This window comes from Ambystoma mexicanum, chromosome 7q (assembly GCF_040938575.1).
Source record: "Ambystoma mexicanum isolate Mex_15411 chromosome 7q, UKY_AmexF1_1, whole genome shotgun sequence".
NCBI lineage: Eukaryota > Metazoa > Chordata > Amphibia > Caudata > Ambystomatidae > Ambystoma > Ambystoma mexicanum.
The window spans coordinates 847,384,392-847,410,651 of record NC_090941.1 but is presented as its reverse complement, the minus strand read 5'-3'; the positions used below and the strand labels follow the sequence as shown (position 1 = coordinate 847,410,651).

At 45.7% G+C, this 26,260-nt stretch overlaps 1 protein-coding gene across 1 annotated transcript in view; it reads left to right on the top strand.

Annotated features, from left to right (window-relative positions):
* PANX1 (pannexin 1) overlaps positions 1 to 25,929 on the top strand; it is a 257,948-nt gene extending 232,019 nt beyond the window's left edge. The window contains exons 3-5 of the mRNA XM_069639276.1: positions 2,790 to 3,010; positions 15,203 to 15,858; positions 22,229 to 25,929. Coding sequence (XP_069495377.1) covers positions 2,790 to 3,010; positions 15,203 to 15,858; positions 22,229 to 22,308 — 957 coding nt within the window. The 3' untranslated portion in view covers positions 22,309 to 25,929. The remainder of the gene's footprint in view (positions 1 to 2,789; positions 3,011 to 15,202; positions 15,859 to 22,228) is intronic.
* Positions 25,930 to 26,260: the final 331 nt, after the last annotated feature.

Here is a 26,260-nt window from a genome sequence, read left to right as displayed (position 1 = left end):
AAGGTCCCGACGCAGTGTAAGTCATATAGACCGATTGCGCTGACTGTTGTGTTGTGTAAAGTTATGGAATGGATGGTAGTTGAACGTTTGGGGTTTTATTTGGAGTCGAATAGGTGTTTGAGTGATTTTCAGAGTGGGTTCAGGAAGAGTCGGTCGGTGGCAGATCTGTTAGTGAGGTTGGTGACTGGAGTGGAGGAGGCGTTGTGTGATGGGGAGATGGTGGGGCATTCTTTTTGGATTTGGAGAAGGCGTATGATATGGTGTGGAAGAATGGGTTGCTGGTGAGACTGTTGGCGATGGGTGTGAAGGGGAGGATGTTTCGGTGGATTAAGGCGTTTTTGCCTGACAGGACCTTTCAGGTGAAAGTGAGGGGGGTGATGTCTGAAGTTTGGAAGATGGAGAATGGGACGCCGCAGGGGAGTGCGATTAGTGCAATGTTGTTTAATGTGATGGTGGATGGGTTGATTCGAGCTTTGGCGGGTTTCGGGTGTCAGGTGGATTTCTTCGCAGATGATGGTGTGGTATGGGTAAGAGGGCAGAGTTTGTTGTTGGTGCAGAGTCGGCTGCAAGCTGCGATAGTGCGTATGGAGGAGTGGTGTGGGAAATGGGGCTTTTCGGTGTCTGTGGATAAAAGTGTGAGTATGGTTTTCTCAAGGAGAAGAGTGCAGCAAGGGTTGGACTTAGTTTTGGAAGGTGAGAGGGTGAAAAGCGTGGAAGAGTTTCGGTACTTGGGGGTGATTTTGGATAGGAAGTTAAACTGGAATTTGCAGGTGAATGGTATGGTGGATAAGTGTAAACGTAGGTTGAATTTGCTGCGGGCGGTGACTGGGAAAGAGTGGGGTGCGCAGCAGAAGTGTCTACGAATGTTGTATAAGGGGTTGATTCTGAGTGTGATGGATTTTGGATGCCAGGTGTCAGTGGGTTTCACGGGGAGTCAGAAGTTGCGGTTGGATAGGGTACAGGCGAGGGCATTGAGGGTGTGTTCGGGTGTGATGAGGTCCTCTCCAGTGAATGCGGTTCAGGTGCTTGTGGGGGAGATGCCGTTGGGGTTGAGGAGGGATGCGTTGAATATGAGATGGTGGGTGAAGTGCAGTGCGAAGAGTGTGGCTCATCCGGTGCGTGAATGTTTGAAGTATAATTGGAGGTTTGACTATTATAGGGACCGGTGGAGGAGGAAGGGGGGCACTTTTGGGTTTCACATGTGGGAGAAGGGAGTGCAGTGGGGTGTGGGCGATTTGATGACTGTGACGGATTTGGAGAGATGGCCGAGGTGGATGATGGGGTCTCCAAAGATGTGTTTGGGGTTGGCGAATGTGGTGTCGAAGAGAGGATTGCGGGACGAGATCAAAGCTTTGGGTCAGGCATATGTGGCAGGAAAGGAAGGATGCAAGGTGTTCACGGATGGTTCGAAAGACCCTGTGTCTGGGAGAGTGGGTATGGCGTATTATCTGGAAAGCACTGGGGAATATAAAGTGGGACGATTGACGAATGATGTGTCGATCTGTACGGCTAAGTTGGTGGCAATTGCATTGGGGATTGATAGGGTGTGCGAGTTGGGGTTAGAGAAGGTGGTGATGTTTTCAGATTCATTGAGTGGGTTGCAGGCGATTGTGACAGGGGATGGCGACAGGAAGGATGTGATTTTGGACATCAGGAGGAAGATTGTTTGGTGTGTGCATGGGGGAATGGATTTGGAGTTGGCGTGGGTCCCCAGTCACAGTGGCATTTTGGGTAATGAGTTGGTGGATCTGGCGGCGTGTGAGGGTATGAGAAGGGGAGCGGTTGATGTGAGGCTGCCTTTGAGTGTGGATGAGGTGAAGGCTGTGGTGGTGAGACGGGTCATGGATGAGTGGCAGGAGAGGTGGGTGAGTGGGGTGAAGGGCAGGTGGATGTTTGGTGTCCGAGGGAAAGTGTCAGTGAAGGTGGACGAGGGAAGTCTGGAATGGAGGAGGTGATGCTGAATCGGTTGAGGATAGGGCATGTGGGGCTGAATGACTGTCTGTATCGAGTGGGGAAGCGTGAGACGAGGGATTGTGCGGTGTGTGGGGTGCCTGAGACTGTGGGACATTTTCTGCTTAGATGTGAGAGACATGTTGAGGAGAGAGAATTGATGAGGGTTCGGTTATCTGCGCTGGGTGTGGCTGAGCTGAGTGGGAAGGCTTTGCTGGGAGGAGATGGGGTGAGAGGCAGGAGGAGGAACAGTGTGATGTTGGATTTTGTGAGGCAGACGGGCCGGTGGGAGGAGTTGTGAGTTTATGTGAGACAAGTATTGATTGGTGGATTTGGTACACATCATCCTTGAGGATGGGGAAGCGCCTGCGTGGGTCCGCCCACGCATCCGATAATTAAGAAGAAGAAGCTGCTGCAAAACTGTATGTGAGGCTCAAGGACTGCGTGTTCTGAACGCTCATTGAAGAATGGGTTGTGCAGCGGGAGCAGCCTGCGCTACAATGACAAACGCTGTGTCTTCTGAAAGCACTCTTCTTGATGAGGCACAGGATCCGTTAGTCATTTCTGGGACTCCCTAGGTCTCGGGGAGGGAGCACCGCTCCAGCAAGCCATTATTTGCCGGAGCGGTGCTCTGTCTTCTTCCGGCTCATTTCCTGCGCTGGGTCTCTGCCATCTTTAAAAGGGGATGGATATCCCATAAGCAAGGCTGACTGTGGGACTGCAAATAGATGATATAAAAGACAGACCTTTCATTGTGAGCCGCGTGCTGCCTAAAATGGTGGCGCATACTTCCTCTCCCTGCATTTTGTCACGTGATGTTTTCTTCTTTCCCTTCACAGTTTTTTCCATACATTCTCTTGTTCGTTGCAATCCTCCTCTACCTCCCATCCTTGATTTGGCGCTTCACTGCCGCTCCGCATCTGTCCTCTGATCTGAAATTTATCATGGAAGAACTTGACAAGGCCTACAACAGGGCCATCAAAGCTGCCAATACTCTTCAGGGGGGCGACAAGAAGGACGGGTCGAACAGATCGCCTGTAATCGAGAGCCTCGCTCAAAGGTAAGATCGCACACGTGCGTTGATTTTCAAGCTGCTTATTTAATAATCCTTAATGCGTTATTTTACATTTAAAAAGTGTCAAGCTTTTACTTTTAATGTGTTTCAATACGCTCTCTTTCCATCTTACACTTGTATTTGGCTGGTATTGTACCGAGATTTTATTGTACGGAATGACACTTTATTAAAATGCAATTTTCGTATTTGGAATTCTTAATCTCACATTGTTAGATTTTGCCGATTGTTTGCGTGCCCTTAAATTTGCCAACTCTGATCATGTTGGTGAAGTCACTGAAAGTCCAGCAACTAGAGTTGACACAAAGCCCCCCCCCCTACAAAACCTAGAACTTGAGTCTCATCTGTGATCTGGTGGCAAGGCCCGGAGAAGTGTACAACAGGCTGTGATGAAGAGCTATTGTTAGTATTTGTAGGTGCGGGTGGTGAGCTCACTGGGGCCAGGTGCCACCAACCGTCAAGTTCTGTTGGAGCCAGAGTAGGAAAAAGGAAGGCGCCTCACCTTCCAAGCGTCTCTCTAATCTGTGAGCTTTATCCTGTCACTCGGATGTTTCCCAGTGCCCGCCACCCTTGCATGCGAGAAATCCCCGCCTCTCGTTTAAGACTGCACGAGTGACAGTGCCCTTTATCAGAACAGATGCCAAGAGCATCACAGTTTCATTAAACATCATTAGATAAGTTTGGTTTTCTAAACCCCGTTCATAAGAACTTCCAAGTTATGACAGTGGGACACGGAATAGAATCAGAAACCGCAGGGACTTCGCTCCCCCGCCCCCTCCATTCCCAGCCCTTGTCGATGGTTTCAGATTTGAAAAACTGTCTAGAACTTCAGTTGAACAGAACAATGCAAGCGGTTCCACTCGCAGGTCAGGACAGGTGCCAGGGAAGGTGAGTGTTGAATGTGGAGGAGGCAGCCAACATCAGCTGTTACTAGAACTATCTGAAAAGCAAGTCGAATGATGGCCCTTTGGTGAGTTCACTCCATGGAGCCATGCCAGGAGGCTCGAGGCAACATACAGCATCTGTGGGGGATAGCTTGAATTTAGACAAACAGTCCTTGCTTCGTGTATGCCTCAACCACAGCTGAACACAGTTTGAAATCCATGGACCCAAGAGGCGTGTCTGCACTTCTACACAGGTGGCTCCAAGAACACACCGACTCTGAAGGATCAAGGAAGGCCCCTAAGGTGGTTAATAAGGATCTATACCCCTACTGTCTAGAACCTAGCTGTCTAGTGGTGAGGGCCTACAGGAAACCAATGTATCTTTCCTATTCCCTGTGAGGTCTTCTAGGTGGATGCTAACCTGGGGTCCCACAAGAAAAATAATCTCAGGGCATGGTGCTTTTGATTTGCCACGGTCTCACTCAACCTAATTCCTCTCACAACCATGTACTCTTCACTCTGTTAGTTCCTTCCTTTCCCTTCCTACTCTCCTCTCTTATGCTGCTCACACTCTTCTTTCTCTTTTCTCTTTCTCTCTCTGTCCCTCCTTGGTTGTACCACCGCAGGTCTACTCCTACATTCCTTTACTCTACTCCACTTTCTTCTCCACTACTTTGTACTGCCACTGCTCTTCACTCCCATTACTCCCTACCACTCCTCTTCTACTCTCCATTCCCACTACTCCCTACTCAACACTCTCGCTAACCTCTACTCTCCCCAACTACTGTCTGCTTTCCACTCCCAATACTGTGCTCTTCTTCCACTACTATCCACTTCCACTACTCTTTACCGCTCTTCCTGCTCCACTACTTGCCACTCTACAATGCACTCCACCCCTCCTCCTGCCAAAGTCACCCTTGTTTCACTCGCTCAATCACCCTCCTCACTCAGCCTTGTATCTCTACTCTCCCACTTTCTCACCATAAACACACTCTCACACCCAAGTACCACTTTCTCTCACCAACCAATACCACACCCTGCACACACGCTCCCTGTAATTCTCTTCCACACTCCACCGTCCTGGCAGCCCGCTACAGCCAAAGTCAGTTGCAAAGTTCTCTGGTGCACCACAAGTAACACTCCACCGACTTGATGTTTGCTGTCTCATCTCTTGTCGGTAGGATGCATGCGCCATCCTCTACTTCAAGAATCTCTAGATGCGGTAGTCCTGAAAGGGAAGAGTGAAAACACTGGCCAGCATTTTGTGTGGGAGGCATAGGGTGAATGTAACTACCCACATGTGGAAGGGAGCGAGAACATTGCCCTCCCAACTCACACCTCTCACCATTTGGGCAGGACTGGCTCTGACAAACGCACTGGTAGGCCCGCTGACTCGGGACCTCCACCCTTTCTCCGAAGTCCCCTTCCTCTCGGGGGCCTCTGGCTACTTGTGAGTACCTGGAATGAAAGTCTGTGTGTGATCTTTTCTCCCAGTGTAGCTTTCTGAATCGGAAATTGAAAAGGTTGACATGAAGAGGTGGTTCCCCAACACTTGGATCGCCATGGTTACTTGTGCGTGTAACTCAGCGTTTCCATGCACACACATTATGTGGGACAGGGGCCCCGGGGTAATCTCTTCGGATCTTGTCGTATCAGCCCGAATGACAGTCCTTTTGCTTTCTCAGTCAAACAGAGCTTGGCACGCTATACTGTGCACCATCCCAGGTAGATAGAATTTGTGATCTGCCTCGCCTGTGGGATAGACGCACCTCTTCCTCATCTGGGAACAGAGTGGTGAGATATTCCAGATCTGGTGTTCTCCGCATTGCGTGGTGGTTTCATCAAGGAATGCTATTTGTAGACCTGCTTTCAGGAGCCCGATCTCCATAGGTTCTTATTGGGTTTTACATGGCAGAACTTGATGATCTGTTCAGTCCTTCCACAAGCATAACATCTTGTTGCTGCGGGACGTGGACTTGACCTGGATTTTCTTCAGTCTGCTGGTAAGGAAGGCCTAGTCTTGGTTTCGGGGCACAATCGTTCGGGACTCAATTTCCTCAGAGTTGGACTCCTCTTTCTCACCCAAGTCCTAGGTTTCTCTTCACTGGTCGGCTTCGACCCGCTCCTACAAGCACATAGGTCTTTGGTGCACATTGGCCTTCTAAGGAGGGTTCATGTAACTGGCAAGGAATTGACAAACTGTTCTGAGAGCAGCATTTCTTTAGCCTCCTCCAGTTGTTTGCTGGTTTGGTTCAGCCATTTGCTTAATGGGTCTTTCACCCTATATAACATCCGGCAGGGAGTTCCCCTTGTCATAATCGTAGATATCGTAGTATGATACTATAGTGCTCTAATCCTGCCCAAGCCTCCCCAGGTTCCTGACCCTGCCACATAAGCCAGTCCCACCCAATGCTGGATGTTGGAAGGAAGCAAGTGGTGGTGAGGCGGGGTGTGTGAGGGAAGTAGAGTGATCAGGGGGAAGGTGCAGGTGGAACTGCAGGAGTGAGGGAAGGGGGTGAAGAAGCATGTGGAAGAAGATGACAAAGGACTATTGAGCGAGGAGTTGAGCGAGAGAGAAGGTGGCAGGGAAGAACAGACAAGGGAATAGAGTGTGTGTAATAGAGGAGAAGGGAGATCTGGAGAAGGGCATAGTGAGTAAAGGGGTCAGACAGGAATGTAGAGACTTGGGCAGGGGAATGGAACGTGGACGTGGTTGAAAAGAAGAAAGACCTGCAAAGAGGAATAGAGAGCCAATATGATTAACCATAGGGAATTATAAGACGGAAAGAAAAGGAAAGATTGATGAGAACAGGAGAGGAGTAAAGCGGGAGAAGGACAGAAGGGTGAAAAAGCATAACCGCACAAGGGGTAAAATATGGGCACAGTTAAGTTACCAAAGACTTTAAGGAAGGAGGAAGCAAAAGTGGAGAAAAAAAGGAAAAGCTAAGGGAGAAGGTGAGAAATGCGTAATCCTGATAGTGGAGTCTACGAGGAGTAAAGGGGGGAAAGTAGTGATTCCAGGAGGGTGATAGAGGTTTTAGAAGAATCCAGTTGAGGAACCCAAGCACCCAGTGCTGGCTCCAACAGTGGCAGAGATGATGGCCAGCATCCTAGGGACAAAGAGCCCAAATGAAATCTGAAAAAGTCTCAACCATCTGTTCCCTCATCGGATGCAAGATGCAGCCCCCCAAGTTTGGCAGCTGCAAGGGTCCAATGAAGACCTCAGCATCCTGATCGACCCTGCAACTGTGGAACGAGAAAAGTGTAGGGGTCACAAACTTTCAATACATCACCAGGAGGAAAAGCACCAGCAAAGTGAGTAATAGACTACAGTCCATCAGCAAGCTGGAACTGCTCCTGTCTGATTTCTTTGCAAACCCCTCCTTTGTTAACCTAGTCCAACCCAACACCAGGTCCTGTTTATGTTATGAAATAAACTTCTGTCTACCCCCATATTCTGAGTTCTCTATAGATCCCTCTTCAGTGACAAGGTCCTAACCAAGTGCAGGTGAGCTGCATGCAAGTCCATAACTGTGCAGTTTCCGGGAGTCTGGGGAGGGTGACTAGGCCATAGAAGGGTGGAATTTGCTAAACATAATGTTTTTTCTCATGCTGGACGGGGAGTTTGCTCCAGAGGCTCACACCATTAGCTGAGAGGATACATCCACTGAAGCGCTTCTTTTGATGGGAGTGGAAATTAATTTAATCAATTCATTAAGCTGGCAGATGTAAGGTTTCCTTTAAAGGTAGTGTGGCGAATCTTGATGTCGGCCATTCTCCCCAAGGGGTAGCCCCTTCCCATGATGCCAAGGAGGTAAGGCAGTTGCCCAATAGTCCCCCTGGGGGAGGTACTCAGTGGGAGGATCTCCTGGAGATCAGGGGGGGGAACATCTTGGGCGAACGTGATAACACCCCTCACCCTCCACCCACTTACTTTACCACCCCTCAGTCCATGAGGCCCACCTTACCATCCCTCACTTCCATACCACACACTCCCATGAATATATGCAAGACTGAATACCCTACAGTTACTGAGACGAGGAAGAGGAGGGTTGACTTAATGAAGATCTTGTTGATGGGCACCGAGACGAGGAGGTGGTGCAGAACGATGACAAGTCCTCCTAAGAACTTGAATGAGCATTCTAGCTGTCATCGCTCATTCAACATAAAGACAAGGGACTTGCCTTTTTGTCAGACATTCCCAGGAGTATCCGCAAGTCTGGAGGTTCTCCAACGTTGAAGAGAGAGTCTACTGTTGACCGAGCCACGTGCAAAGGAGCTGATGAGTCCCTATCCGGTCCACCGTGCCTGGGCAGACCAAGGAATTGGAAGAGCGGAGGTGCAGGTGGAAGCAGTAACCGGACCGCGTGGTTGTGGCAAGATGGGCAACCTGCCCAGTACAAAGTGCTGCTATGCCATTGAAACAGAACACGAATGCGAGAAGCCGAGCAAGACTTTGCAGAAGCATGCGACAGACGGAGAAGAACTGTCAGAAGGTACATGGGCTGTCTGGATCGAGAAAAGGGGCAAGAGAAAACTCGAACCTAGGATCTGGGACCCAGATATACCCAAGGAGAAAATCTTAAGCAATTGGCCACATGACAGTCCCTGGCAGGAGAGTGACTCCAGTATATCAGGAACCAAATAAAGAGGTGAAAACGGGGTTGGGCACCTGCAACTTGAGGAGGAGATCCTCACTAGCCATCTTCATCATGGCAGTATCTGACAGGCGAGTGAACCAGGTCTGCCCAGACAAATCCGAACCCGGGTCTGGGACCCACAGCAACAGGGTTATAGATGAGAAAGGCCAGGCAAAAGGAGACATTCCCCCATCATTGTAAGCTGTGAAGGAAAAGCCAAGAACGGCAAGGGAAGGGAGCCATTCTTCCTGGTGTTTTGAACTGTGAAAGTAAAGCCAAGAGAGTGTGGTAACAAAGCCAAGGAAGGCCAGGGGAAGGGAGTCATTCCCCTGGCATTGTGAAATCGTCCAGCCAAGTGAAAAGGGAGCCTGGAGAAGGGTGTCTTTCCCCCTGGCTTTGTGTGGGGAAAACACTGAGAGCCAGACACCAGGAGAAGGGAGTAATTCTGCTGGTAATAGTTTAGAAGAATGATCAAACCAATGATCCAGGGGAATGGAAGTAATTCCCCCAGGAGGTAAGAAATAAGGAGCCTCACTATAACTGTGCTGGCACCGTTGTTACCGGACCGGCACAGTACAACTCTGCGGGTGGGTGCAGTCATGCTCACCAGGGTCAGACCTGGCGGGCGGTACGGCACCCGGCAGCAAAGTTTCACAGAAGCACCAACACCTTATTAACATTGCCGGTGCTTCTGTGGTCCCCATTCCCATTGAGTCCTATTGTAAGGGACGGAAATGGGGACGTTTGACACAGGACAGTGGACTCTTTTTTTTTTTTTTTTTTTTTTTTTTTTTTTTTTTGCAACAACATCCTGACAGATCCATTCACACTTTTAGTTGAGGTGGGGAAACCCTTCATAGATCTAGGGAAAGGTAGGTTTTCTCTCTTTTTTTAAAATCTTAAATAAGTCTATAGCAATCACTATGCCACGTGTGTCATTCTCCTCCTTCTCGAATAGTTTGTTTTATTTTTTGCTTAGGTAGGTTGAGCCTTTTTTGGGAGACCTAAGTAAAGGGTATTGAAATAGTCGATGTGTAAAGGACCCTGGCTCCATGACCTCAGTTTAGTAGTTCCATGTGTTAATATCCCCGCAAAAATATCGAGATACAAAAATATTGCCATATTTTTGCAGCGATATTGACCCATGGACCCTGCAGGGGACACCCCCGCAACCCTTGCTCCCACAAAATATCCTCCCCAAAAATATCACCTATGGCGAGAGAAAGGGCCATATGTATGGCGATATTTTTGGTGGGGATATTTTGTAGGGATACCCGTTTAGTGAGACATGTAGAGGAAAGGAAATGTTCATTTGTGCAGTGGGGATAATGATTTTTCTCAATTATATCCTGGATCTATTTTTGTCAAGGGGAGGGTGTCTGTAAATTAATTCCAAGGTCCTTTGCATCATTGACAGGGGTGAGAAGAAGAGGCATAGGGGTTGGCCAAGAAAAGGGCAGTGTTGTGATGGGTAGTCCTTGTCCCCAACAGTACGATTGATAATAGCCTCAGTTTGAACGTGATAAAATTGGAAATCATCTCATTTTAGATGCAAAATAGGCGGCTACAGGTGCTTTGTTTGTCTTCCACATTACTCGCTAGTTAGGCCATATGTGTACGGTGGCAGGTCGCAAGGAGTCGTTGTGAACGTTGGAGCCATTCTGACTTGTTTTTAGTTAAATTAAATGAATAAGACCCATCATTTCCTACTGCTAGAGGGTTGTCCCTGCCTAATTGAAGGAGCTGAAGGTGCTAGTCAGTCATCAGGAAGTCCCAAATTAAAATATCCATGGGCCAAACCTAACTCTACCTGACCCTACCACTAATATAACCAACTCAAACGAGGCTAAGAGAATGTCGTTCTTCCCATGGTCTCCTTTTATCTCTTTCTTTTTAAAGTCTTTCTTTCACTGTATGTTTCCTAATACAATCTTCAGAAATAGTCTGTGGATATCGCCTTGATAAGCTCTTGTAGCTCTTCCACAATGTTCTTGGGTCTTATTGTCACTTTACTGATATACTTGTGATAATTCTCCTTGTGATACTATCCCACAGTCCTTTAACCCAGGCTTTCTCCACTCTTCACCTTTAAACTCAAAGGGTACCTTCCCAACCTTCCATGGTATTAGTTTCCAGTCATTCACTATTTACCATACAGGGTTGCTTGTTCTCTGGAAGCGTGGAAAACCGATACAGTTAGTTTGTTAGTGAATATCTTGTCCTTATGTCTGGAACAAGTTTCTCTTCTCATATAATCTTGCCCCGGGGGCCTCCTGCTTTTCCTGTTCTTGCTGGTACCTCTGTGTATGCAGGGGACCTTTGCGGGGATTGGTACTCGCTCAAGTCCTCTTCGGTATCTGGCTTCTCATGCTTTGGGTTCATTGGCTTCTCTTCTGACTGCTGCCATATATGGTGCTGGCAATAGGGAGCTGCTTTCGATCCCTGCTGCCATGGTCTCAGCCTGCTTAGTCAGGCATTCTGCCCACCACAATCTGGTCGTGGTCACGCCACCCCCTGGTACAAGATACCCGTCTCCTGCTTCATAACGGTCTGCCCATTGTTGTATGTACCGTGCCTCGTTCTTCACCTCCTTGAAAGTCAAAGGCTCCGCTGTTTGTCTCTGCTCTACCGCTCCCATGTGGGGTCATGTCAGGGGGTTTCCCCTCAATACGAAACTCCCGCTGTCTCTCCTTCACTCGTCTCTGTTAAATGTACATTTCTCCATAAAGAGACCTCTTCTTTTCCTTTTCCTGATTGGTTTGTTTCAGAACTGCCTTCAGCCAAATATACAGGGATGACATTATTCTTCACAGCAGGTAGTCCCATATATGTTGCTATGGTGTGTGGGCCAGGGAGTTCCTCACAGGAATGGGAGTCCTTCCCCCTGGAGGGGTGGGGGAGAGTCTCTCACAGTGAGTTCCCACTTGCCCAGACCCCTAGCGAGGGTGGTGCAGAGCAGGCTCACCTCCCTAGCCTCAAAGAGGGAGGGTCCCCGTTGGGGAGAAGGGACAAATGTACTTGATTCTCTTCACAGTACCAACATAATATGTTTGGAAGGAGAGCAAGAAAGGTGCAATGAGGTTAGAGAATGAGATCATTGAGTGGCCTCCTGTAAATCTAGTCATTACACCTCAACGGTATCCTAGAGTGGAAGATTGTAGGTTGTCCCTGTTCTGCAAGTCAATTCATTTCAGAGAGACTTTTATGCTCATTGATGATTCCAGCAGTTTTAGTAACAAATGATGTTAAGATCGTCAAAGGTAGTGGACAGGCCTAGGATGATTGGGGTTGGTGGCTCATTGTTGTCTAGAATTCTGATAGGTGCTCTGGCTATATGGTCCCTTTGGTTGGTCTGAAGCAGGATTGCTGCTGCTATGGAAGTCGTTTGGATCCACAGTGTTTCTGCAGTTATTTTGTAGTCATTTTCTCTAGAATCTTGCCAATAAATTGGGGTGTTGGCAACAAAGGGATAGTTTACAAGTACCTGCTGTCTTCTGCTTGGTTTTTAGGGTTGTTCTCTTCAAGCAATTCGAGGTTTTGTCGTTTTCGAAGGGGCTATTTAAGTTGGGTTTCTTTTTATGATGGATTTTGAACAAGGATAATCTTGTTCTGACGAGACGTTCATCTCCGCGACAGTTCATTAGTTTTGTAATGTAAATTTGCATGAAGGTATAGGAGGAGGCCGGGGACCCATCCCCAGGGAGGGGTGGGTCTGTTGATCTGGATTAGTTTGTGATGTTGTTTTTAACCTTGTACATTTTTCTGAGAATGGGAATTCGGGTCACAGCAGCTAGTGTTAGAGAGGTAATTTTGTTGGACGAGGACTCGGCTGGATCTAGAGTTTCTTTAGTACGCAGAATGACGTCTTAAGATTTGGTTTGGGCTTTGTTGATACGATTGTGGAGAAATGTATCCAGTTATAGTGGCACGGTAGCCCTAGAGGTGTCTTAAGCAGCTCACGTTCTCCCATATTATCAAGTTTTGCACCTGTGTCGTTCCTTCTGCTAGAAGTGTTTGTGTGGACCACACGCTCCAGTTGTACCATTTCTTTCTATTTCTGATGTGTGGAACCGGCTTCCTGCGCTCTTTTGTTTTGATTTTGTTGGCCCCAGTAACAGTCTTGTGACTTTTCCTTTGTACTTTTTCATTTGGTTCTCTTGGATAGATCCACATTTTGATAGAAAAACTGTAAGGAGAAAAAAGCAGTTTTGTGCTAAAGGTGGAAAAATGAACCTTCAACTTCAGAAAGCGCAGAATCTTTTGGAAGAGTATGCACATTTTTATTTCTCACCACTCTTTGGGTTTGGCTCGCTGTGCAAGATCTTGGACACTGGCTCAGTACTTGGATTTGTTTTCATCTTTTGAGACTTTACTCATTATTTAGGGGCATGCAGTTTCCCATTTTATGCTGCCTGGATGCTTCAAACAGTGCTTCAAGATTTACAAGACCTGTCGTTCAATATTACCCGTTGGTAGCCCTCTTGTCCAAAAGCTTGCTTGTGGTAATTATCCGCTTTGGGAATTGTGCCCGCGTCATTCGAACTCTGTCAACTTACAAATCCTAGATGCCTGCCTTGTAGTAAAACCACGCCTCCATGGTGGAGACAAACATCATTTGAGTCAGAGAATGCCTGGTTTCTAACCGCGCTTACAAAGGGGTAATTTGTTTCATTACATATTTTGTACATTCTCATACTTCATACATGTTATGTGTTTCTAAAAAGCACATTTCCTCACCTTTCTTTCGTTTTTAGAAGTCATTTGCCTGGCTTCCAAGTGAAGTTCTGCTGTTGGGAGGTAGCATTCAGTAGAAGGCATATGTGATGTCTTCTCTGATATTCAGCCGGGAAGGGCAAAGATGATTGCCCTCTCCCCAGGCATCTGCTGTCAGCACGAAGTGTTCATTTCTGAACTTCACTCCTAGGTGTGGCAACGTTATTGGACGAGTAAGCCTTTATTGACGGGGTGAATCCCTGGAAAAATTGGTACTGGTATTTTTAAGGTTGAATTTAGTTGCTCAACCTCCACTCCCACCACCTACCTCAAATTCTCCTCTCTTGGATTCCCTTTATAAGGATGGGATGCTGGGGAGAGAAATATTGGCCTCCTTTTGAATGGCCCTGAGCTTTGGCCTTTAGGGAGCTGGGTAGAATCCCGCTGCATCTGGACTTTGCTTCTACCCCTGAGCCATTGCTCCTAGTTGTTTCCAGTTCCCCTGCTGTTCCTAAAAGTAGATCTCGACTGGAACTTTCAAGTCTTGCTTGCCCTGTACTGCTAAGGAAAGACTGGGTGCCAATCCTTTGGCTTGAACCTGAAAGAGGCCATAACAGCCCTTTTTCTGCAACTGCTTCTAGGTAGATTGCTTGTGATGTTGCAGATTCCCTTGGCGGCCTAGAGGCTTAGTCCTGGAGCCTTACGCCCCCTATGCTGAAGTAGAGAATCTGTGTGCTGACCTGGAGCTCTAAGAAGATGCTTGGCTGTAAGCACCACCCCCATTCCCCATTCCCCAAACCTCCCTTGAGAGCCAGCACCCCTTACTGTCCAAGACGCGGTTATCAAAGCTGGATAGAGAGAACATCTGATTATCACACTACCTTATTTTGGACTGATGTTAAGTCAGACTCCCTATTCTGATGCTCATATGTCAATTCCAATCTAATGTACTATTTCTTTGTAACCATGAGAAAAATCCTTATAGTTACTTTGCCAATGGAAATTACAACCCTTTGGACACGTAGCTTTCCTATAGCATGCCCTTACCAAATTGATAAAACACTCTGTAGACTGTTTTTTAAAATTATGTTTTTATTGAAACCTCTTGCTTATCGGTATTTATTTCATTTGGTATACCATTTTGACTAGAACTACTTACACTGCAGAGGTAGGTACAAATTGCCTGTTGGAAAAGACTTTTAAAATATCACTAGCTGTTCCCGGCATTACATATGCCGTTCTAGCATATCTCAAAGGTCAATATCGGTTGGTAATTCATGGGGTCACTTCTGTCCCCTTCTTAAAAATTGAAATTACTGATCACTTGAAGAAAGGGGGCGTAAGCCCCTGTGACTTGTTAATGGTCTTTGAAAGGCTTAACTTATCAGATGGAATGAGAGATGTGCGCGGTATAAGAACTGTATTTAAGTTCCATCAATCATACGGGCCTCTATGATGTGTCCTTGTAGGCGCGTAATTGTCAGCCTTGTTCCATTACAACGTCCCCGTGATGGCATAAGATTGCGTAGTAGCATAATTACAGAACCTACTTTCAGTGCAAGCACGTGAGGAGGCATTCGTCCTACAGCGTTTCGCTCTTTAGAGACTGAAACGTTGAGCCAATAATTAACTGTTAATTAAGACTGGAACCGCTGTGCCATGCGTGAAGAGAATTGGGGGTGGAAAGAAGTAACTTCCAAATATTTGCGATAGTAGGAGGCGACGGTGACCGCGTAGAACTATACTCATTCTGTTTGTTGAAATGGTAGCTGTTGTTGAAGTTGGTGCACTTTGCCATTTGGACAGCAGAGGGCAACTTAACACTGATAATTTACATCAGCTGAGTACAGAAAAATACCTAAGCGTTTTATATATATGAATAGATGATTGTGTGCTTGTTGTACCATGCCAATGTGTCTGATAATGCTTTCCTCTTTGTTTAGTTTGTGGGAGATATCAGAGAGCCATTTTAAGTATCCTTTAGTGGAGCAGTACCTGCAGACGAAGAAAGGCTCACGTAACCTTATCCTGAAGTACCTTTTCTGCCGACTGCTGACCTTTTTCGTCATCCTGCTGGCGTGCATCTACCTGGGATACTACATCAGTCTGTTCTCCTTGACGGATGAATTCACCTGCAACATCCGATCCGGGATATTGAAGAACGACACCACGCTCCCTGCACTGATCCAGTGCAAACTCATTGCAGTCGGAGTCTTCCAGCTCCTCAGCTACATTAATATCGTGGTCTATGTGCTTCTTTTGCCGTTGGTGATATACACCATTGTTAGGCCACTCCAGAAGAGAGCCAATGTTCTTAAAGCGTACGAACTTCTGCCTACGTTTGATGTCCTCCAGTTCCATTCTGAGCTTTACGACGACTTGAGCCTCTTTCTGCTTTACCTGGAAGAAAACATCAGTGAACTTAAATCCTACAAATGTCTCAAAGTTTTAGAGAACATTAAAGGCAGTGGACAGATGTTTGATACCGTGCAGTTGCTGACTACCTTGGGCGCGGTAAAGACTGATGTTGTTGATGGGAAACTGAAAAAAATCGAACAGAAAGCTGGGACGGCATCTGAAAATGAAACTGAGCTCAAAGGTGAGTTTTGTAATTCTATTACTTTCAGACAAAATGATGTAGAGTGACCAACAGAAGAGGGTGGCTTGAAAAAGTATTGATACTTGGATGCATGTTTTGCAATGGAGCATGTTGAAAAACATTTAAAAATAAAGACACGATTGACCACAAGGTTTTAAGGTTCCGCTCAGGGGACTCTATACTTCTAATTGTCTTCCATCCATGCAACAGAACATAATATGTGGAATACAGCAGACTGGATTCTAACTATCCTGTCACGGGTATACTATTGTAAGGGTAGATGGGATGTTTGTGCTTTCTGTAATCAAACGGGGGGGGGGGGGGGGGGGGGGTTCTCCGGCATGCTTTGCTCTTTTAGACATTGGTGAAGTGATGCATCGAACCACCAGGCTGCTGAACCACCTGACCCTGTGTCAGTGCTCATTTTACTTTAATCCATACATTGCATCACCTAAATGTTCTGTTTGTGTTTATTATAAGGATGGTTACTTTATTATCTGTCTTGGGCAGTGTAGATGTATGTTTAAGCAACCCGGCTAAATAGCTTGTTCTGCGGAAGGTGCCTGCCTACCCGGGAGAGTCTACGATCCCACCTTAGCTCGTTCTGCCACACCAGAAGAGAAATATCCATTGTCATGTCACTCTGGTCCCACCCACAAGGACAGTCTAGCACCGGAATGCTAGTCCATTCTCCCCTCAACAAGAGTAGACCATCCAGATTGGGAGCACCCCATACAACCGCTTATGTGGCCTTGTTCTCCGTAAAGGGGGACCTCATATTTATGCAGGTTTTTTAATTGAAGGTGAGCCCATGTGCTTGTTACTCTGAAAGGTGAAGCGTTGTTGCCTCTGTGGTGATGTTGAATGCTTTTGTTAGGGTAGGTCTGTTTTGGTATAGTGGCCAACTAAGCCTCTAACCCATTTCCCCTCCGACTAAATGGTGCGACAAACTGTCATTAGTGGGATGTGGGTAGTCGGGGGGGGGGGGGGGTTATTCTGTGCAGTGCACTCAGCTGTGTTAATTCTCTGCACTGACACGTGGGAATATAGAGTGACCGCATCTTCAGTCTCCTTAGCCGATTGTAAAAGGAAGTCTTGTGCCCCCGTCCTGCCCTCCCTGCCTGGTGGTGTTGCGTGGGGGGGCATGGGGGCGGGGTATAATGTGACGCTGCAGCCACGGGGTCTTTATTACCAGAAGGTGCAGTGCATCATAGTGGAAAGAGTATGGCAAGCGTCAATGCTGTTCTACATTGGCCATCTACATGCCTGGCAGGAAGGGGGTTAGGAATCTAGGCCCTGCACCTGGGTATTCCGGCCCTACCGTAATATCAGGGGAGATATTTTGGTTCTGTTCTGGCAAGGTCGGCTCAGCCTTTGGTACTTCTGAGGTTGATAACGAGTACCAATTTCGATCGGTTAATAATATTTTTATTTAAGTGTTCTTTGTGAGGCTCGTTGGATAAAGCGCTACATAAATGACTTATTAAAGTGAAATAGGAAATGTTTCTTGTCTTTCGATTTGAAAATACATATGTGCCAAGTAGTAATTAAAAATGTCAAACAAAACATACAGGGCCTGATTCATGGGACGTTTTCCTATGGGATTGCGCCATTATAAATGGCCAGCATTGTGGAAATGAGGAAGGGTGGTGATGGTGACAAGTGGACAATAAGGACAGGCACGAGCATGGGGCCGATTTTAAAAGTTACTTCAGTGTTGAGGGTTGTGCACAAGACTAATTCTTAGTGAATAAAAGAGTATTCCATTTTAAAGAAATGCATTGTTCTAAAATGGTAACCTGCTCGCTAGGGAAACCGGCATTGGTAAAGCCAACAGTTTTGGTTTTTGTATTAGTGTTGGGCATTTGCCAACTACTGCTACTAGATGCCCAGGTACTTGCACCATTGTACATCTGCTACCATCAATGGCCAGTTAATACCACCATGGCAGTGCCCTGCAAGTGCCTTTCCCAAGCCTACACAAAATCCCAAACTGTTGGCATTGCCAATGCTTGCTTTGTTACTGCGGTCTGGTTAATTATAATTTCCCTGAGGCCCACTAAATCACTTGAAATTCTGCCACATTTGTAGAAATCCACTCACAGGCTCATTCCAAAGAGCCCAGGATCCCGGGTGGGAGTCCACAGCGACAGCGACAGCCACAGCCATGTGGTGCTTGGACTTTTTCTTGTTTACCCATTATCTGCTCAGTCTCCACACTGAGGAGGCAGATCACGATTTTACTGCAACCAAGCAATCCATGCCTTTCACCTCTGATTTGGTGAATCAGGCGCTTATAGATTGGGAGAACAGCTATTGGTTTTATTGTTAATGTATGAAATGATATGGCATTTGTAACGCTCCTATACACAAGTGTTTCAAGGCGCGACGAGGCAGGGGGGGAACAAGGGGAAGACAGACAACGATCCTACTAGGCCAGGTGTCATTCAGATAGTGCAAGGGTAAAGGGGAAGGGAAAAGTGCAGGGGGAAAGGGAGAGGGGAAAGTGCAGTACAGTGTTAGTAGAATACAAAATAAATAATAAGGGCCCGGTGGTGGCAAGTGCAAGGTAAGTGCAGACAAGTGCTGGGAGGGGGGGGGGGCTGAAGGGATACAGAGACAGTCCCGCAGTGCAGGGGTTGCCAGGGAGGCAATGCAGGGAAGAGTGGCTGGGCCAAGGAGTGAGATCGGCGAGTAGTGATCCAATAGGAATGCGCATAATACTTTTGACCTCTGCCCTAAGAACAAAGGCCACCGCTGACAAACAGGCAACTACCACAGGTGGGACGAAGGGCATTCCAGACAGAAGAATCCTTCAGAGAGGTCAAAGTACAAAGCATGTTACTCCCGGTTGCCCTCAAATGAAAGAGTGAAGCATATTCAATGATTGACATTCTGCGAGAAAAAAAGGCACTGTGAACTGTTGGAGAAAAAAAACGATCCTGTGCACGGTAAGACCCAGGAGTAAATAATGTGTTCACTAACGTACGTTTTAATAAGCACAGCGAGGCCACAAAGGAAAATCAACGTTTCACTAAACTGTTTAGTTTTCGTTACACACGCATACATGTCATTTTAGGGAGAATTCCAATGTTTATGTATTACTCGAAGATTGTTGCAATTCCCCCCTCATTCATTTAAACACACGCATTATCAAACCCAATATAACAACATGGTCACGGAATCTGGTACATCACCGGTTCAGAACAGGGGGTTCAAAGCCATGATTGCACATGATACAAAATAGCAAAAAAAGCTTTCAAAAATAAAATTCACATGTATATGATCAAATCCAATGGCTACAGTCTCAGACATTCAGATGCAGCAGACAAAGAAACAATATGCTGTAAAGGTCACACGGTTCCATACAAGCTGGGTTCTCACACATAGAGCAACACAGCCTTATCTTGGGCGGGCGATCGTGTGGCTAGTCTGTTCACCCAGGACCCAGCCGTAGCTCGCTGCTGTTGAGGAGACATCTCTGTGCTGCAAAGTTGCACGCAACTTTCCCAGCTTGTCCTGCCATTGATGCCGCCATCTTCAGCCGGAAGTTAGACATACCAAATGTCAGACCCTGAACACAACTGCCTGTGAGCTGCGCTTATGTGTCGTACGTGACATTTTCCACAGGTTAGCTATAGAGGTTGAGGAGGGTTGCCTGGCTGACTGCCACTCGCTTGTCAGCTACCTGCGCAAGGGGATCAGACAGTGTGCTTGTGCCCCCTGTAGTAGTTCTTTACAGGGTTCTAATTCGGGGCTCTAATACAGCAGTAGAATTGGCAGCTCACAGCACATTTCAAAGTGATGTTTTGGGGCCCATTTGCCTATAGCTGGGGAAACTTTCCTTCATATGTTAACAAAAGTTAATTTAGCTAGAAGATTCTTGCTCCACAGCCACACGGTCCATGGAGGTGGTGCCTTAAGGAAGTTTCTCTTACAATCCTCCTTGCTTTTTTGTGCCCTCCCTCTCCTCCTCTGGTATCGCAACGCCATCACAAACCGCACTACCTCTCTTCCAATGTGGAAAGAAAATGGCTACCTTTGCACGTACTCTAGACCCAATAACATCATACTGACATCATTAACATACTGCACATCCAATCAGGTACTGTTTACAACACAAAACATTAGACCAACACCCAAACATTTTGCAACAAAACGTATCTAGAATGTATCTGTAACAGTAAGTTGATTATTTTCAATACAAAATATATTACATAACTTAAAAGCACTAGTATATATTTTTTCAAATTTAAAAAAATAAGTAAAATATCTTTGGAAACAGATATAGTGGCCACCATTTTGGAAATAATAATGGCTGCCAAATTCAGCAGACAATACAAATGCAGGGAAAGAGTTTAAAAGCGGTGTGGTTTTGGGTGGGGATTGGTGGGAATGGGTGGAAAATCATATAGATTTGACTTCAAGATGGGCATTAAATGTGTGGATACATAACCAAAAGCTTATGTATCCATCCTAGTATGTCTTCACCATTGAAAAGCATTTGAGACCCTCATTCACAGCTCCTATTTGCAGCTCTTCTTTTAAAGCTCTTAGTGAATGACAATAGTTTCAGCCCCACCTAATAGCGCTTTCAGCCCAACCTAAGAGCCCAAACTATAAGGAGATTCCTAGGCAGTAAAAGTTGGTCAATGCCCCTAGGCAAACTCATTTTAACAATGTTTTCCTTCACTTGTTGAAGGGTGCAGGGATGTTTAAAAAAGGAGTGGGTGTGGGGGTTGAATCATCCCTTTAAAGAGTATGACACCATCTCACAGGCAGCAGCAAACAGTACAGAAGAAATTAGCTCAGAGAGCCCCATCGGCCCCAGGGCTCGGTCTGCAGGCCAGGTTATTCCATTAAATAATAACCAATGTTCTCACCCACTTCTGTACCTTTTATGGATGGAAATTGATTCTGGGCACAGGATTAAACACATCTTTTAAGATATATTTCTCTTCTCTCATGCAAGATGTTAACTGTTTCTTCTGCAATTTAGAAGTGTGCATAGGAGCAGCACATCCATATTAAAACTAGAGATCTTTCACACATGGAGAACTCCGTTTTAAAGGAAATCACTGGTAGCGTCTACAGAAAGACCATGTTGCTAAAAACAAATGCAAATAAAGCCTGGTAATAATGGTCAATGTTTTCTGTTCGGGCACAATCGGGAGGTTTTAACTGGCCATCTGTTGAATGGGTTTGCAATACCTTAATTTGCTGATTTACAAATGTAATGCACAGTATGCATAGACACAAGATATGTGCATTGGTCAAGCATGCCACTATCACACAGGCTCACCTGGGATCTGTCAGTAGAACAATTATAGGGGAGGTTGCAAAGACCTCCAGTTGTACATTTGTAAGGGACAGGCGTTTGCATAAAGGAGTGATTTTAGTAGTTAAGTAGTGATCTACTGGATTAGATGGTAATGGATCAACATACACCAAAACACAAACCAGAAGGAATGCTTCTGTCGCATCTCCTAGAAACCCAACCTTTTTTAAAGAGCTCCTTCTCTTACTTGTGACTTTAAAATAAAAAAAAGCATCCAAATAAGATGACAGATGTCTGACAGCAATCCTGCTTCCTGTGTAAAGTCCTATAGCGGTTCTGGCCACGCCCATAACGTTTACAATGCCTGTACATGAACCTCCTCCTCTGCGTGCTTTCCCCGTCAGCATAGCAAGTTCCGTGGAAGCACTATAAGCAAAAACATTTGCTTGCAGTGTCTAAACATGTACTTTAAATATGCAGAGGCGATTGATGGGACTGCCACTTTTGCTAGCGCTGGCCTGTGCCGTAGCAGACTGGTTCCTGTACTGGCATCCGTAAAGGGAAGGCGAATGAGCGTTGCGTTCTGTTTCCAACAGGAACTACGCTTTTTGGGGGTTATTAAGAGTTTGCCGGTACCCCGTCGATAAATCCGGCGGGATACCTGCAAATGGAATTAGCATTCCTGCTGCCTGATATCCCGGTATTACTCACTATCCCCCCTCACTAAACGTTATCTTGTAAAGCATGAGAGGACCTGGTGACCATGGAAATGTCAGTGATGCACGGCACGCATCAACACAACGTAACATGACATAGGTGCAGGCCTTGGAACTAGCAATCTCCTTGCGCTCCATGCGGGCCGCAGATGCACGTCCAGAGTCTGGGGCATCTTCCACGGTGTGCTCAAGGGGATGCTGAGCGAGTAATGGTTCTCCTGGCTGTGGTTGGAGATGGTTGTTATTACATGTGTGCTTTTGTGACTTAAGTTGGTAATCTCTGATGGAATGAGCATTGAACTGTGCACTACAGATACTGCATGGTTATTTACCCAATACTAACCAATTGATTTCAATATTCTTTTCTTGCTTGCAGATGTGTCGGCCAGCAATGATGCACAGATATCCAAAGATGATCAAAAGCTTCGCCAGAGGCTTGTAGATTCTTCTTGTTGACGTCACCTATTGGACCTCCATTTTGTTAAAAGCCATAGAAAGGATACTGTGCACGGATGCATGCCGTCTTGCAGAGTGTGCTTCTATGAACCTCCCAGTGAACTGACCACTTGAATAACTCGTTTGGCAGCTTAAAACACTAATGCTTTACAACCAAACATACTCTCAAGTCTGAACAGTCAAACCTGTATTGTTTACTTTGCTTAGTACTGCGGGGCCGAATTCTCAGAGACCTACATGGCGGATCGTTACACAAGTCCTTAATGCCATCGTGCTCTCCACATTGATGGGCAGGCCCATACGATTGACGATTAATTGCTGTAAGTTTGCTGTCCCTTCTTGCCAAACTCGCCTTTCTCTTGCGCTCCATGACCACTAACTCTGGCCGGTTTCATTGTTGCTGTAAGAGTGACTCTTATGCAAGGCAACACAGCTGTTCCGAGGCTTCCAGAATGCAACGCGCGACATGGATTCGAAGCGCGCAATCTACTGCTAAACAGTTTCTCAGAGACGAGCATGTGGATGGCGAGTTTACTATTGGGTTTATCCAGTACACTCTTTTTGTTCCATTGGGAACCTCTCTCTCTAATATCTCCCATGTATCGCAGGTGGAACCAATATTGTATAGACTGTATAGGCGAGAATTACATGGAGGACTTGGGCACAGTATTATGGGTATTTTTGTTTCTATTGGACTGTGCAGGTATAGTACTTGAGCCAGGAAAAAAATCTGCTAATTAAGCATTGTTACCAAAAACATTTTTGATCTTACCGTCATCCCAGTAGAGAAGCGGAAATATATGTAAAATGCATATAAAACCGATTTGCTGCATAGCCTGCGCTTATGTTTCTGTTCATCTCTGCAGGCCTTTTCAGGTTGGAGCATCTTTAGACAAACCTGTGAGACAACTCTTGCTGTCTAAGCCAAAAGCCATCCCGACCAACATTACCCACTCATCCAACAAGACTCTTGTTTCCAACGAACCCCTATCCAATTGTATGGGCATCCAGGCCTGTCCGTCTCGTGCCACTCTCCTTCCACATGAAGCATCTGTTCTTTTCTGCATCGGTCGGCATAATGGCATATGAATGGACATCAGTGTTCAAAAGTAGAAGTCTGTTTCCTATGAATTCAACTCAACTTGTCTCACCTCACAATTACTGGCTCTTTTGAATGTGATTTTTAATATTTGCCCTGCTAGAAGAGTATTACCTTCGGGAAGAAGTGCTGTGAGCATCTGGCACTTTTCCCTCTTGACACTTGACTGATGTAAAGCATTGCTGACTGAAATGTGCATGGTTATCGCGCAATGAGGTTGAACCTTCTGATCTCTGAATTTTGTTATTGCATTCAATTCCACTTTGAAATTGTGCTTTTATGACCTTGCCCCGGTTGTCGAGACACAGGGTTAACCTGTGCTGCCAGAGTCCTCTGTTCTAATGGGAATTGCTGTCCCCATTGACTGTGTTAAATGAAAGATACTACAAGAGTTAGTAGATTACAAGTCAATGTTTACCCAACCTTGAGGTACATGTACAAAAGCTCTTCCTGATAGAATATTGTTATGGTACAATTATATGGGACCTCTCCCAGGATGCTGGATGAGGCTAGCCCTGTCTAGCGTGCATCACCGGGAAGGGCCCTCTTGAGGTAGCAGCCACTTAGTACACCTTGCACATATTGTACGTTGATGAAGGGAAGTGTAGCTGCTATGTGCACACTTGAATTGAACAGTGTGTTGATGTGTGGATATAGAATTTGCACCGGTACAAATCTGAGAAACAAAGTGAAAGATGGAAATGCATCAGTCAATGCTCCTTAACCGCCAGGGATTCTTCTGGTTAACGTGCCACCGGATCCCGCGACTTGAACATTTCATTAGCGAGCACTGGATTATTTATCCTGTGAAATCCACAGGACTCTTTAAGGGATCCCCGAACAATCCCAGTGGCTGCATCACCAAGAAATCACGCAAATTAAAAAGCAGCACAATAGCAAGACCCTGTGACATACCATTCTTGAACTGCCGAGTGTTGAATCCAAGGAGTAACTTTTCCTAAATGTACTTGCTTCCTGAAAACCAAATATTGGTCTTCCTTATATTGGAGGAAAAAGATCTTTCAAATGTGACACACCCACTTCTCTCAGTGTTCTCGAAATGGGAACATTATTTTTAAATGCTTCTTTTTAGACACAGTGACTATTTTAACAAATGTGTCGGGCAACTGAGCATCCGTGAATTCACCATGTAAGAGAGAACACTCTAGAGGTTTTACACTGGCCAAAAATTGGGGCATGATTTTTTTTTTTTTTGCCCTAGTTTGCTGTTCATTAAATAAGAAATTTAGATGACATCCGGCATACCCTTGTTTTAAGAATGGAAACGATGGTATAGAATCATGGGCATAATATCTCTGCTGTATCATGTATTCATCCCAACAATGTATAGTTCTATTGGGTGGTGTAATGCTGCAAAACTGAATCTTAACATTACGTTTATTGTGTATGGTTTGTGTTTACTAGTGACAAGTGTACAGCCTTCTTAATATTATGACTCCATTGACACCATCAGGAACTGAACGAAATAAAGCAATAGTTTTCAGATGTATAGTAGTACAAATTATTTTAGTTTTTCCAGTTGGCTTAAGCAGGCTAAGAGTGATTTTGAAATGTAGGAAAAGGTGAAATTCTGCCTCACAATTGATGCCCAGTGGATAGCGCGCTTTCCATAGATCAGTTTTCAGACCAATGCAATGAAAGCATTATTAAGTACAGGAGGAGTAAAAAAACAGATTCCATGGGAATCGCTGATGGCAGCGTGGTTGGAATGGCATAATGAACCCTCCACAAAACAGTATTATGCAACATCAACTGTTGTGGTCTGGGAAACCACAATGATACTGTATACAACTGTATCGTTTATGTGCACTTCTTTTTCTTTTGTGCCATTTACTTCAGGCTGTGTCACGCCCATCTGTAAAAGTTTACTGTAATTCCAGCCAAATGTTCATAAACAAGCCACATCACAGTGCATTTTTGTGTTGAATGGATGAGAAGTGTTAATGGCTGAAAAACTGCACTTTTACCATTAACCAATATCGATTGTGGGCACACTTTGCTTCCATTTCTTTCACTCATAACTATGAATGTGGTGAAGGCATGTTATAATAATGTTGTATTCACTTGCATAAAATTGCCAATGGGAATGGCTACAGTCACTGGTTTTACTCTGCAAACCTATTTTGTGATGTTTGCCATGTGAGCGCAAAATGAACATTTTTGTCCCACAGTTTACAAACCCTATGTTGATTGTGATGCATCGGTCCAGAAGGCTATGCTTTGTTTTTCTAGGCAATTCGTCTAGTGAAAGGAAACTTTTATAACTGTGTCCAATTTGTGGAATTCATAAATTAGCTGGTGAGCATTCCTTAATGGCGTCAGACTTTACACACTGGACTTAAATACACTGGACCTAATTAAAAGTGTAAATAACCTCATTTTGTAACTTAAATGTTTGTAAACAGTGTCTACTGTGCATCAACATAACTATTGTAAAGTCTGCATATCTGAAACATGGCTTTAGCCACGCCTTTGCGATTTAAAGTGAATGTGAATAATCACTTTGTATCCTGTGTTTTTTGATTGAGTTTTTGTTTAGTTCATCAAATCCAGTCCAGATGCTCAGTCACTTGTTGGTACAGTATCCCCTCTTAGTTCCCATTCAAATCAATTCACGCCATAAATAATCAAAGCGCTCTCCTCGTAAACTTCCCCATTTTTTGAATGAGCTCCTGCTTTCGGATGTCTGCCCCCTCCCCCCATGTGCCAAAGTTGCTACAACCCGTACTTCTAAAGAATCCGCTGCACCAGCTCCTCCTCCAGATGCTCCTTTGTTGCACCTCTGCTTCTTCTCACCAACCATAAATGACCATCCTTCATCAATATTCTCAT